At 47.7% G+C, this 14100-nt stretch overlaps 1 protein-coding gene across 1 annotated transcript in view; it reads left to right on the forward strand.

Annotated features, from left to right (window-relative positions):
* Nucleotides 1–12402, forward strand: part of CRISPLD2 (cysteine-rich secretory protein LCCL domain containing 2) — a gene marked incomplete at its 3' end in the record, with an annotated part of 75697 nt that extends 63295 nt beyond the window's left edge. The window contains exons 10-13 of the mRNA XM_015411281.1: nt 833–963; nt 3099–3142; nt 8263–8335; nt 12323–12402. Coding sequence (XP_015266767.1) covers nt 833–963; nt 3099–3142; nt 8263–8335; nt 12323–12402 — 328 coding nt within the window. The remainder of the gene's footprint in view (nt 1–832; nt 964–3098; nt 3143–8262; nt 8336–12322) is intronic.
* Between the last annotated feature and the right edge of the window lie 1698 nt (nt 12403–14100).

Genomic DNA, 14100 nt, shown 5'->3' on the forward strand with positions numbered 1-14100 from the left:
CCTTGTGGCTAATAGCCACTGATGGACCTCTGCTCCAGATGCTTATCTAATTCCCTTTTGAAGCCGTCCATGCTTGTAGCCGCCACCACTTCCTGTGGCAGTGAATTCCATGTGTGAATCACTCTTTGGGTGAAGAAGTACTTCCTTTTATCCGTTCTAACCCGACCGCTCAGCAATTTCATGGAGTGCCCACGAGTTCTTGTATTGTGAGAAAGGGAGAAAAGTACCTCTTTCTCTACCTGCTCTTTCCCATGCATAATCTTATAAACCTCGATCATGTCACCCCTCAGTCGTCGTTTCTCCAAGCTAAAGAGCCCCAAGCGCCTTAACCTTTCCTCATAGGGAAAGTGTTCCAACCCTTTTATCATTCGAGTTGCCCTTATCTGCACTTTTTCCAAAGCTATAATATGCTTTTTAAGGTGTGGTGACCAGAATTGCACACAGTATTCCAAATGAGATCGCACCATTGATTTATATAGGGGCATGATGCTATTGGCTGATCTGTTTTCAATACCCTTCCTAATAATCCCCAGCATAGCATTGGCCTTCTTTATTGCAGTCACACACTGTCTCGACATTTTCAGTGAGTTATCTACTATGACTCCAAGATCTCTCTCTTGATCAGTCTCTGCCAGTTCAGACCCCATCAACGTGTATTTATATTTAGGATTTTTGGCTCCAATGTGCATCACCTTGCACTTGGCCACATTGAACCCCATTTGCCATGAAAGAAACCACTTGTTTGGAACGCTGCCTCGATCTCAGTACATCATAAACACCTTCGCCAACCGCCCTGCTAAATGTTCTTTTCTTTTGAACTCCCCTCTCGTAGTCCTCCAGCATATGCCGGGCCGCCATTCATTCTGGGATGCTGGACAACAGGGGAGGCCTGGTCGACATCACCCGGCGGGGCCGAGCCGACTTCTTTGTGAAATCGGCAAGAAATGGCGTCGAATCCTTGAGGTAATTTGCTCGTGGGAAGAATAATCAAAGGCGCATGTGTCCTTTGGAGGTTGCGTGGACTCAGGGGCCAGCCTTGGTCTGCTGCCTGGCCAGTTGGCCTCCCTGCCTGCTGAGCTACTTGGTAATAACTCCAGCTGGGTTGCTGGGCGGACTCGGCGATGATCGGCAAGGATGAAAACTGCGCTTCGACCCCAGCGGAGGCTCCCTTTGAGGAAGTGCCGAGTCATGGTTGTGTGGCTGCTGCGCAGCTGCCGATTGGTCCTTGACATGGTCAGAAGTGTACTTGGATTCTGGACGTAATCTCTTTCTGCCTGTGTTGGGTAATTCTAATGCTACTTTCAGCGCACGTATGGCTGAAAGTGTGACCGAAACTGCATTTATCCAGGGACTCGTCCTCGGTTTCGTTTGTAAAGTGAACACACGTCAGCTCGGTCTTACAAACGGGTGTGGGCACACGTGAGCCAGTTCAGGTTGCCAACCTCCAGGGGGTGGACGGAGACCTCCCGGAATTGCAACTGGTCTCCAGACAACAGAGATCAGTTTGCCTGGAGAAAATGGTTACTCTGGAAGGCAGACTGTCTGGCATGATACCCTGCAGAGGTCCCTCTTCTTCCCAGGCCTCACCCTCACAAGGCTCTACCCCCAAAAGAGAGTCAGTTTGGTGTAGTGGTGAAGTGCGTGGACTCCAGTCTGGGAGAACCGGGTTTGATTCCCCACTCCTCCACTTGCACCTGGCTGGATGACCTTGGGTCAGTCACAGGTTCTCTCAGAGCTGCTTTTTCAAGGACAGTCCTGGAAAGAGCTCTCTCAGCCCCGCCTACCTCCCAGGGTGTCTATTGTGGGGAGGAGAAGGGAAAGGAGATTGTAAGCCACTCTGAGTGAAGGGCGGGGTATAAATCCAATCTCTTCTCTTCTTCTTCAAAATCTCTAGGTATTTCCCGACCCAGACCTGGCAACCCTAGGCTCAGCCTGCGTGGGGTGGTCCTGGGATCTGGGAGACCCACTGCCATGGGAGCTTGCTGGGTGACCTTAGGCTGGTCACCCGCTCTCAGCCTAACCAACTTTGCAAGGTTGATGTGAGGCTACAGTGGAGGAGAGCTGATTGATATAAGCTGCTTTAGGTCGCCCCTGGGGAGAAAGATGGGGGTAAAAAACATACACGCAGGGCATATGCATGCAGAGGGCATAGGCTCTTAAAGATACACAGCAGTTTTCCTAACTGCTATTACCTACAGTTAACTCTGGCTGGGGGCAGCACAATAACATTTGAACAGGGCGAAAGTGCCACTCCTGGGGGGGACACGTGATCCACAGGAACAGCAATGTGCACCAGTCAAAGGTTTCTTTTTGTGTAACACACACAGCAGTGGCTTGGTCCATAGAAACCAGCAGGCGGGGCTTTTTTTTTTTTTTTTTTTAAATTAATATAAAAACCAACATTTAAACAAGAGACATTAATCAAATGTTATACTATGAAACGGTAAACAACCATAGGATTTGATATAAATATGCCCAACACGAAATTACATGTAATGAAACACTGCAACATACTGGGAAGGAACAGCAAATTTAGAAGTGTCGTTGTTAAAAACATATTCTAAAAAAGGAGACCATTTCGTGCATAGAGTAGATTTTGAACATGAACTATTAGTGGAGGAAGCCACTGCATCAGAGAGTTTGTCCATGATGTAAAAGTCCCAAATTTTTAAACGCCAAGAGGAGAGAAGAAGTTTGTTGGTGGATTTCCAGCTACTCGCAATAACCACCTTAGCAGCTATAAGCGGAGTCGAAATAAGGTCTTGGCTACATTTGGGTATATGGGGGGCATTCCATAAATCAAGTAATATTAATTCAGGTTGCAATGGTAGCAGGCGGGGCTTTTCATGACCAAGCACTCGACACGGTCCCATGTTCATTTCTACAGACCCGAGCCGTTGTTACAGGGGCGGGTTCAAATGCTGCCAGACCTCGACTTCCATGGCCAGGCCTTGGCCTTGCAGACCTGCCTGCTACGTCTTTTTTCCTTAACCACGGCTCCTTCTTTTCCTGCTATGGCCCACCAGTATGGTTTTGGAATGCATGTCCTATTTGTACACAGTCTGCTCATTCGTTTCTCCCTCTTTTGTATCTCACAGTAAATTCAAACCTTCGAATTCCTTCGTCCTTTCGAAAGTCACAGGTGAGTCTCTTAATGGGGGCGGGAGGGGTATTCTCCTTCTTGTCACGGGGAAGGGACCATGGCTCAGTGGCAGAGCCTCTGCTTGGCATGCGGATGGTCCCAGGCCATGCTCCCTCTAAGCTGTGGAGTCTTGCGAGCAAAAATTCCACTTTGCGAGCTACCGGCATTAACGTTGTGAGCGAGCGATTTGGCTGCTGCAGAAATTAGCTTGCTCTGGAGCCCTCCTTCCTGAGCTAAGGCAAAAATGTGTGAGCCGGAGGCTAAAAAACTGTGAGCTGGCTCACACTAGGTCAGCTTAGAGGGAACACTGACCCCCGGTTCGATCCCCGGCATCTCCAGTTAAAAGGACCAGGCAGGAAGTGATGTGAAAGACCTTTGCCTGAGACCCTGGAGAGCTGCTGCCAGTCTGAGCAGACGATTCTGACTCTGCTGGGCCCAGGGTCTGATTTGGTATACAGAAGCTTCATGTGTTCATGAGAAGTAGTCGTTCAGAGTTCTTTTAGATGATGTATTTATTTAGATGATTTGTTTGTTTATTTAATGCTTTCAGACACGGGGGATTCTGCAGGGGATGCTTGAAGGGGTGAAGCGTTCCTCTTTTTCGTGTGAACAACCAACATGCTGTAGGGTTAGAACATAAGGACATAAGAGACGCCAATGTTGGATCAGGCCAAAGGCCCATCCAGTCCAACACTCTGTGTCACACAGTGGCCAGAAATACCAGTGCCATCAGGAGGTCCACCAGTGGGGCCAGGACATTAGAAGCCCTCCCACTGTTGACCCCCCCAAGCACCAAGAAAACAGAGCATCACTTGCCCCAGAGTCCCTATCTATACCTTGTGGCTAATAGCCACTGATGGACCTCTGCTCCATATGCTTATCTAATTCCCTCTTATAAGAACATAAGAGAAGCCAATGTTGGATCAGGCCAAAGGCCCATCCAGTCCAACACTCTGTGTCCCACAGTGGCCAGAAATACCAGGGGCCATCAGGAGGTCCACCAGTGGGGCCAGGACATTAGAAGCCCTCCCACTGTTGACCCCCCCCAAGCACCAAGAAGACAGAGCATCACTTGCCTTAGAGTCCCTATCTATACCTTGTGGCTAATAGCCACTGATGGACCTCTGCTCCAGATGTTTATCCAGTTCCCTTTTGAAGCCGTCCCAACCTCCATATTGGGCCTAGAGATCTACCGCTGTATCTCCAGATGACAGAGATCAGTTCCCCTGGAAATAATGGCTGCTTTGGAGGGCGGACCCTATGGTATTAAATCCGATTGAGGCCCCTCCTCTCCCCCAAGTCCCACCCTGTCCAGGCTCTGCCTCCAAGACTAGAGTTGCCAAGTCATTTTTCACCGGGAGCGGGGGGCTCCCGGCCGGCGTCAGTTGCGCACGTGCGTGAAGCATTGGACCGCAGCACAGCTCTTGTGTGAAAGCGGTCCCAGTTTTGAGGACCCCCCCTATAATTAGTAGTATTATATTTTAAATGTTTACATTTAATACAATAAGAAAGAGAATATCAGAAGACTTAGTAATAAATGTTCCCGTTTTTATTGAACATGTGATTTGCTGAGGGTCATTCTGAACTAGTACCCTGCCTTCAAGTCTTTTCTGTTCTCCCCAGCCTGTACCAGAGGTCTACCGGGCTGCGGGCCAGCCCAGTCGACTCCATATTTAGCAATAACGTCTCAGGTGTTCTGTTGTCTGTTTTTTTTAAAAAAAAATTAAAAGAAAAGAAAAACATGTGATTTAATGTCAAAAGTGTAAATTTGAGGCCCCCCGAGAATGAGAGGCCCGGGCCAAATGGCCCTGCTGCCCCCCCCCTTGAGGCCCTGCACAGGACTATACTACCTAGGTTTGCCAGCCTCCAGGTGGGGCCTGGGGATCTTCCACTTTTACAACTGATCTCCGGCTAACAGAGATCAGCTGCCCTGCAGAAGATGGCTACTTTGAAGGGCGGACTCTCTGACATTGTACAATGCTGAGGCCCTTCCCCAAGCCCCGCCCTCTCCTGGCTCCACCCCCAAAGTCTCCAGGTATTTTCCAACCCAGACCTGACAACCCCAATACTACCTGACTCCTGGGTGAGTTTAACCGTTGCCACATTCCGCTTTGGTTTTTCTGCGAGTCTCTATGGATCCTTCTAGTGAAATGGTTTTGGGGCTGAACATCTGTAAAACGGGACTCGGGGTAACCTACCTTGCTGGCCAATTGCATATCAAAATTGCCGTGTTCGTGATGAATAGCAGTGAAGTGCCTAGCGACCCGGCGGGGCTCTTAAAATTGAAGGCATCCAGGTCCAAAATGCGTCCTGCTTTTTTTACTTTGAACTGAAACGATGCTTTCCTGTTGCAGGAGGGGTGGGAAAAAACCTCAAGTGGTTTGTTTTTGCAAGCATATGAAAGAGATAATTTTCATAATTACCAGAAGAGCAGGGCACGGACTCTCGAGAAAGGAACAGGAATGACATTGTTCTGAAATGGACCCATTATCCCAGCCAGATTCAGTTCTGATCCAGGCAAAATATCATTTTTTGCCAGACCTCTCTTAGACCGAACAAAGACATTAGCGTTCAGAAAACCAGCAGAATCAAAGGCCTTTGAAAGTCAGAATTTTGACTTAAAACCTGGCAGGCGGAAGAGCCAGCAAAATGGTAAATGACATTTTCAGGAAAGAAAGGGGCCCCTCAAAACAAGAGGCCGGTTCAAAAAGCCTTGGATGTTTTTTCTTTAAACGAAGGGATCTTCTTGCAATTCAGCAAATTCCCAGAAGGGGAAAAAAACACACACTCCGGCAATTTCTCTATTGTGCAAACAGTTTAAGCTGCATCTGGAAACCGATGTGCAATATCACATGTGGGGAATTAATGGCTGAAGGCTCTGGCCAGGCCTGGTTTAGATATTGGCATTCAGAACCTAACAAAGGTTAGTAAAATGTGAAAAAGAGGGCCAATATTAAAAACTAAATGTAGAAAATATATAGAAAAAGATACATGTATTTATTAATTACAAATTTTAAAACATATATAAGGGCCCATTCACAACAAATATATAAATAACATGGCAATACACACGGGCTTAAAAACCTGACCTGACGCGTTTCGGCCTGCATAGGCCTTCCTCAGAGGTCAAACAATGGAGTGGCAAGATGGCTATATAAATATAATACAATCATGTAGACACAATCAGAATGGTTACAAAATATAAATTCAACATGGACCAGAAAACAAGTTGCTGTAAAAGATAAAAAATAGGAAATTAAACACACATATTTTTTACAACAGGTTAATGAGCTGTAAATCTATATTAAGGTAAAGGTAAAGGTTCCCAAGTGGTTAAGACGCTGAACTGCAGGCTGTGGAAGGTCAGTAGTTCAGCAGTTCAAGACCCGAGTGCCGCAAGACGGGGTGAGCTCCTGTCTCTAGTTCCAGCTCCTGCCAACCTAGCATTTCGAAAGCAAGAAATTGCAAGTAGATAAATAGGTACCACTTCGGTGGGAAGGTAACAGCGTTCCGTGCGCCTTGGTGTTTAGTCATGCCGGCCACATGACCACGGAAACGTCTTCGGACAGCACTGGCTCTTCGGCTTTGAAACGGAGATGAGCACCGCAACCCTAGAGTCGGATTCGACTGGCTTTCGAGCAAGGGAACCTTTACCTTTACCTTTAAAGGTTCCCTTGCTCGAAAGCCAGCTCACTCCGTCATGCGGCACCCAGGTCTCGAACTGCTGAACTACCGACCTTCCACAGCCTGCAGTTCAGCATCTTAACCACTTGAGCCACCGCAGCTCCTAAATCTATATTACCATTTAGTAAATATATACCATAAACTTACTTCAAGAATAAAACCACCAGGCACACAGTAAATATGCCAATGAGATCTTTAAAAGTGCAATCGCTTGCCCGGTGGTTCTAAAGACAAAAAAATGAAAATCAATATATCATACAATTTAAAACCATGCACTTAAGAATGCAGAGGTTTAAGTTAGAAACAGAAAGCTGGTAGGGGCCCCAAGGGCCATCTAGTCCAGCTTCCAGCACAACCCAGGAAATTCACACCTACCTTTCCCCCAATTCCCCCAATGACCCCTGCTCGATGCCCAGAGGAAGGCAAAAAAAACCCCAACCCTCCCGAATCCCTGGGCCAATCTGGCCTGGAGGAAAATTCCTTCCTGACCTCAAAGCCGGGATCCATGGGCATTACCCAGGGCATGTACGAAAGGCCACAAGAGCCAAGCACTGGCTCATCCCTTCCTGCCTTCCCTCTCACCATCTGCCTAGTTAGCTTTCTTATGTTGTTGTTCAGTCGCACAGTCGAGCCCGACTCTTCGCGACCCCATGGACCAGATCACGCCAGGCCTTCCTGTCCTCCACCACCCTCCGAAGTTGGCTCAATTTCATGTTCGTTCGTTGCATCGATGACACTGTCTAACCATCTCATCCTTTGCCGTCCCCGTCTTCTTTGACCTTCAATCTTTCCCAGCATCAGGATCTTCTCCAGTGAGTGCTCCCTTCTCATTGGGTGGCCAAAGTCTTTGAGCTTCAGTTTCATTATCTGGCCTTCCAGGGTTGATTTCTTTTAGGATTGATTGATTTGATCTTCTTGCAGTTCAAGGGACTCTCAAGAGTCTTCTCCAGCACCATAGTTCAAAAGAATCTATTCTTCGGCACTCGGCCTTCCTTATAGTCCAACTCTCGCAGCCATACATGCCTACTGGGAATACCATTGCTTTGACCATGCGGACTTTTGTTGGCAGGGTGATGGTATTAGCTTTCTTATACCAGGTTGCTTCTTCAGTGAGCCGTGACTCACGAAAGCTCCTTCCCTGCCACAAATGTTGTTAGTCTTTAAAATGCTACTGGACTCTTGCTCTTTTCTGCTGCTACAGACAGACTAACACGGCCGCCCATCTTGATCTATACCAAATCATTTAACTCCTAGCCAGAGGTACACCTCACTAATGTGATTGGTTTGTTCTGGGTGTAGTACACAAGTAAATACTATTAGAGAATCTCTGCTTCTGTTTGAAGCTTTTTAGTTAAAGCGTAGCTATTGTGTCCTTAACAAAGTGTCTCCTTCCAACTTGTGGGCCTCGTGGTTGAATCTCCCGTGTCTTTCCACAGTGCAGACTCTGGATTGTTACACCACGGTGGAGGAGCTCTGCCCATTCAAGAAACCAGCGGCTCATTGTCCCAGGTAAATAGTCTTGTCAACTTCAGAGGGCCACCTCTGGAGGAATTTGACCCACAGTTGTGCGATCACACAGTCCTTTGAAGTGGCAAGGTCAGCCCGCCACTGCGTGATCAGACGCAACCGCGGGTGAGTCTTTTTTTGTTGTTGTTGCCGTTTGTTCCTGATGCGCTTAAACGGGGAATCGATGAATCACGTCTCAGCACTGAGGGCTCCCTATGGAGTGTGAGACGATGTGCATAGAGATGTGAAGGCCGGAAAAAACCCCGAAAAAATTCGGAAAGGAACCGGGTTTTTTCCCATTTTTTTCCTGAAGCCTTTTTGTTTTTTTCTGAAAAATTGGAAAAATTGAAAAAAGAAAAAAAAGAAAAAAAATGATTATGGAACGTTTTATTTTAACATGATGGATAAAATATTTTAAGACAAGGTGTTCAAATATTTTCCAAATAATTTCTAAAATATATATATATGGTATCAGATTGATCTAATTTCTGTGCACTGAGGACAAGCAAGTCCTAGGTTACAAACTGAACCCTCCAATGCAAGAACAAGATGCATTTCTTCCTTTAGGAGGTGCGATTGTCAGAAGAAAATAAACAAGTTTCAGTTTTGTTTTTGCATGTGGGTGGGTATTCTGTTTGAAATAATTGTTTGGATACACTATATTTTCAATATGCTAGTTGAGATAATGTGTAAAAATGTCCATAGTCATATTTTATCTTCCTAAAGTAACAGAATGACTTTCAATCTAGAAAAGACAAAATAAATGCTAATGTAGCATTTTTTTTCAATTTTTCCGAACGTTTCCATTTTTTTCCCGAGCTTCAAAATTTCCGGAAATTTTACATCTCTTGATGTGCATACTGAGAGGGAGGGGGAAAATGGCACTGAATCGGGATGTCCATGAGAGAGCGCTGGAGCGATCAGACAGGGGAAAGTCCGTCCGTGGCCTGTAGCAACCCGTTTGCTACCGGACTTTCCCTGGTGTCTTTTTACTCCGCTTCTGTGGCAGAGCAAAACGGGTTGCCAACAGGTGCAGGGCGCTTCCCAGATGTTCATGTCTGATTGCGCCCTTTAAATCTGCCCGGCATTCGTGCCAATGGGACGGCTAATTGTGCGTGTGATTGCGCCCATAGTTTAGTGGTATAGCAGTACTGCATTTAGGGTTCCGAGCTCTGGACTGGGAAATTCCTGGAGATTTTGGGCGTGGATTCTTTATGTATATTTTTATTGTTATATTTGTTTTATTGTTTTAATCCTACCAATAAAATGTTAATGAGAAAAGGTGGTATGATGCCATGGAGTAAGACACAGGGAGGGGGAAACAAACGTGACCCAATACCTGGAATCAAGAACCATAAGGGTAAGAAAGGAGCCCGATAAAGGGCCGGTATTAAAAACCGAGTGTATACTTATTGTATACAAAAATATATGTATTTATTAGCAAGGGTCATGTCATAGAAAAAGAGGTGCAGGAGCTCATTAGCACAACTCATTAGCATAACTTATTTGCATATGCCACACCCCTGACGTGTGTCAGAAGGTGTGCAGGAGCTGATTAACATAACTCATTAGCATAACTTATTTGTATATGCCACACACCCTGATGTGTGTCAGAAGGCAATACCCACCACTCAGGCTCCACTGAACTCTTTTGGATCGCTAGCTATTGGGGGGGGGGAACATGCCGATCTGTCCTCGCAGAGGAGGGAGAGCTTGTACCTGAATAAAACTTGGTCTTAAGGTGCCACTGGACTGTTTTGGGCCGGGGGGGGGGCTCTGCAACTTACCGGGCTGCTTCTTGCTCTGACTGAGGGCTGCTAGGAGTAGGGGGTGGGGCTTGTTGCATGTGCCCGCCCCCTGGGCTCTTTACTGCCAGAGCTCCGCTCCTGTGCGCTCCTGCTGGAGAAGACCCCTGTTTATTAGGAAGACAGTTAAAAACTGTTCCTCTCTAAGGGGCAGAAATGCACCAGGTCACTGGTATTGGCCCTTGCATTCAGATCACTTGCACTTTGTAACGAGGCTTACATTGGGCCCTTATATGTTTTTAACTGCCTTTCTAATAAATGCATGTATTTTTGTATATAATAAGTCTACACTAGGTTTTTAATACTGGCCCTTCATCAGGCTCCTTTCTTACCATAATGCCATGGGGACCAACCTCCCAATCAGCCATTTCCTCCAGGGGAGCTGATCTCTGTCATCCAGAGACTGGTTGTAATTTTGGGAGCTCTCCAGTCACTGTCTGTAGGTTTGCAACCAGTGTTCCCTCTAAGGCGAGTTAGTGTGAGCTAGCTCACAGTTTTTTTAGTCTCCAGCTCACACATTTTCGTCTTAGCTCAGGAAGGATGGCTCCAGAGCAAACTAATTTATGCAGGAGCCAAAATCGCTCGCTCACAACTTTAGTGCCAGTAGCTCACCAAGTAGAATTTTTGCTCACAAGACTCCACAGCTTAGAGGGAGCATTGCTGGCAACCCTACCCTGCATTGGACGAGGAAGATCCTAGGTTCAGTCTCTGGCATCTCAGGTTAAAAGGGAAGATCACAGGCTAGGAAACAACTTTGCTCGGGATGTTAGAGAGCGGGGGAGACAGTCGTAAGCTAGAGAATCTAACCCCTTCCTTGTCTGTGGCTGGTCTGGACTTGAGCCATTTGTGAGTGGCACGGAGACCAGCCATGTTGCGTTTAAATGCAGTGATAAGGCCAGGTTGGACACCAATGCTCCCTCTAAGCTGTGGAGTCTTGTGAGCAAAAATTCTACTTTGTGAGCTACTGGCATTGAAGTTGTGAGCGAGCGATTTGGCTGCTGCATAAATTAGTTTGCTCTGGAGCCATCCTTCCTGGGCTAAGACAAAAATGTGTGAGCTGGAGGCTAAAAAACTGTGAGCTAGCTCACACTGACTCAGCTTAGAGGGAGCACTGTTGGACACATGACCCCACTAGCTGGAGTCTGGTGGGGAGATGGTGAGTGTGTAGGTCTTAGCTCCCCCTCACCTGGCACATCTGCCCAGTTGCCTATGCCATCTGCCGCTGGGGGGGGGGATGGAGAGAGAAACCTTGGTGGGCCGAGTTCAGGCCTTGCCGCCGGTGCTGGGGGGAGGGAGATTTTCCTGCACACTTGGAGCAGTCCCCAGGTGTGCAGAAAAATCTAAAAAGTCGAAAAAACATACGGGGGATAATTAGATCCCCCCAAAAGTAAAATAGCATTCCCTGTGCATGTGCAGAGAATACTCTGGGAACTCTGCGGTGGGCCCGGCAGCTGGGAGGTGCGCAGGCCTCGCCACCAGTGCCTGGGGGGGACATAGGCAGGCTGCCGGAGCCTGGGGGGGAGAAGGCTTACCTGCGGAGCTGCTTCTGCAGGCCGAGAGCCTTTAGGAATACTCCCCACTGCGAGTATCACGGGTCCCGTTTCTTGTGTGTTTGTGTGGCAGGGCTCTTTTTGTAGAAAAAGCCCAGCCGGCACTCATTAGCATAATAGGTCACCCCCAACAGCAGAGACTCATTAGGATTGGCTACATTAGGGGGTGTGGCCTAACATGCAAAGGAGTCCCTGCTACAAAAAAAGGCCCTGGGTTTTGACAACAAACAAGGTAAACAGAATAACAAGCAAAAGGTGGGTGTGGCTGGATAACCACACTTCTGGTAACACGTGGGTGCAGCCTAATGTGCTAATGAGCTGTGCTGTCGGGGGTGTGGCCCAATATGCTAATGAGTTCCTGCTGGGCGTGGCCAACTTGGGAGCCAGCCGGAACTCCGTTCCTGTGTGTTCCTGCCCAAAAATAGCCCTGTGATAGCTAAATTTGTGTCCAGTGGCACTTACAGGCCCAAAAAGTTCAATTCTGTGTATAAGCGAGCATCTATAAAACCGACATACCTTGGAAGGAAGCCCCCCTCAGTTCAGCTCACCTTTGCAAAATGGGCCATTGCGTGAGGAGTACAGGGATTAAGGTCTTTTGTATGAAAAATTAATATCCATCCTGTGATTTTTCTTAGGTCCTACTGTCCAGCTTACTGCAAAGAAGAGCCTTCCTACTGGGCACCGGTGTACGGCACAAATGTTTACGCGGATGTGAGTAATCATCTCTCTTTCCTGCTTGGCAATATGGGTCATGCCAGGATAGTGCCATTTTAGGAGACTGCATCTCTCCAAGGCTTTTCTGAATTACACAAGCAAGTGGGCATCTCCTGCAACCTGGCTGCGCATGATATGAATCCCGTTTATGTGTTTTATAATTGTTTTATACAGAATCAGAGTAAGGTTTATTGTATGTGGCCACTGGCCGTCACAATTCCATTTAAAGCTGGATCCCTAATATCTTAAAGTACACATTTAGTCAGCAGCCAGGAAAGCCAGCGCAAAGGCGGTTCTTAGGAGCGCAGCTTACTGAGATGAAAGGCATTAACATTGTTACAATTGGAATAATTGTTTTATACATATTGTTTTTATTGTGGGTTTTTTAAAAAAATCATTGTTTTGTTGATATTGTAAGCCGCCTCGAATTCTGCAAGGCAGAAAGGCAGCTAATAAATATTTTACACAAATAAAATAGACAAAAGAAGGGCTATATTTGGGCAAGAATGCACAGGAACGGAGTTTCGGCTGGCTTCAGAGTTGGCCACACTAGGGTTGCCAAATCTGGATCGTCCGGGAGCGGGGGGCTCCCGGACGATCCCGGGCGTGTGTACGCGCGCGTAGTGCGCGCGCGCGCAGCGTGCACGTCACCCGGAAGTGACGTCGCACGCTGGGGGCGGGGCCACGCGATTTGACGGGAAAACAAAACTCTTTGTTTTCCCCTCAAATCGCGTGGCCCCGCCCCCAGCATGCGACGTCACTTCCGGGTGACGCGCACGCGCAATTCCCTGCCCCCCGGCTGCATTTGGCAGCCCTGGGCCACACCCACTGCAGCCAAAACCTCTGCGTGCGTGGCTACAGAGGGAAGGCCTGGAGAGTGACCCCCCCTGGCAAATCTGAGGTGGATGGGCCAGGGGGGTCCTGGAAGGATCAGGGAGGCATTTAAATACCTCCTCGTGCCTTCCCCAGCCTGTCCAAGGGCCGGCTTGCCCGGGCAAGCCAAGGGAAGGCATGGGGGTGTGGCCTAATGTGCTAACAAGCTGTGCTGTCAGGGGTGTGGCCTAATATGCTAATGGTTTTGCTGTTGGGTGTGGCCAATAATGAGTTCCTGCTGGGCTTTTTCTACAAAAAAAAGCCCTGGACACAAGTAAATCTGATGGCTGCAAATTCTGAAGGTGGCCCCAAAGATAGGTGAAATAAGCTGGAAGGGGTCTTAAGAGCCGTTTTGCTGCCCAATTTGTATCTATTCTTAGCTTGTCTATCTCTCCTTCGGCACCTTATTGTCCGTCCCCCTGCCAGTTCTTAGGGGAATATTGGCCCACAGAAGAGGAAGAAGCAAGGCAAAGATCCCCGCCAGTTTTCTCTGCCTCTCTGCCCCCCCCCCCCCCCCTTTCTCTTTTTTTTCTTGTCCAGGGCAGTTTCAGAATTCTCAACAATTTCTCAAGGATACTTTTAATGCAAGCACCTTAACATAGAGTTAGGCTCTTCCAATGGAAAATCCTTCGTTTAGCCTAAGGGAACCATTGGATCCAGCCCAGGGAAAACGAGCGATCACATGACACCTTCCATTCTGTGGGATACAGTGAGCGGACTTTGCCCTTGTGAAGGGGTCCTAGCCAATTTCCTCATAAGGGGATGAAGGAGTTTTCCCCCTTTCCCCAAGCTCATTTGCCTTGGAAAGATTTTTTGACCTTCTCTG

Source organism: Gekko japonicus, unplaced genomic scaffold (genome assembly GCF_001447785.1).
Source record: "Gekko japonicus isolate JY-2015 unplaced genomic scaffold, Gekko_japonicus_V1.1 scaffold1958, whole genome shotgun sequence".
NCBI classification, from domain to species: Eukaryota; Metazoa; Chordata; class Lepidosauria; order Squamata; family Gekkonidae; genus Gekko; species Gekko japonicus.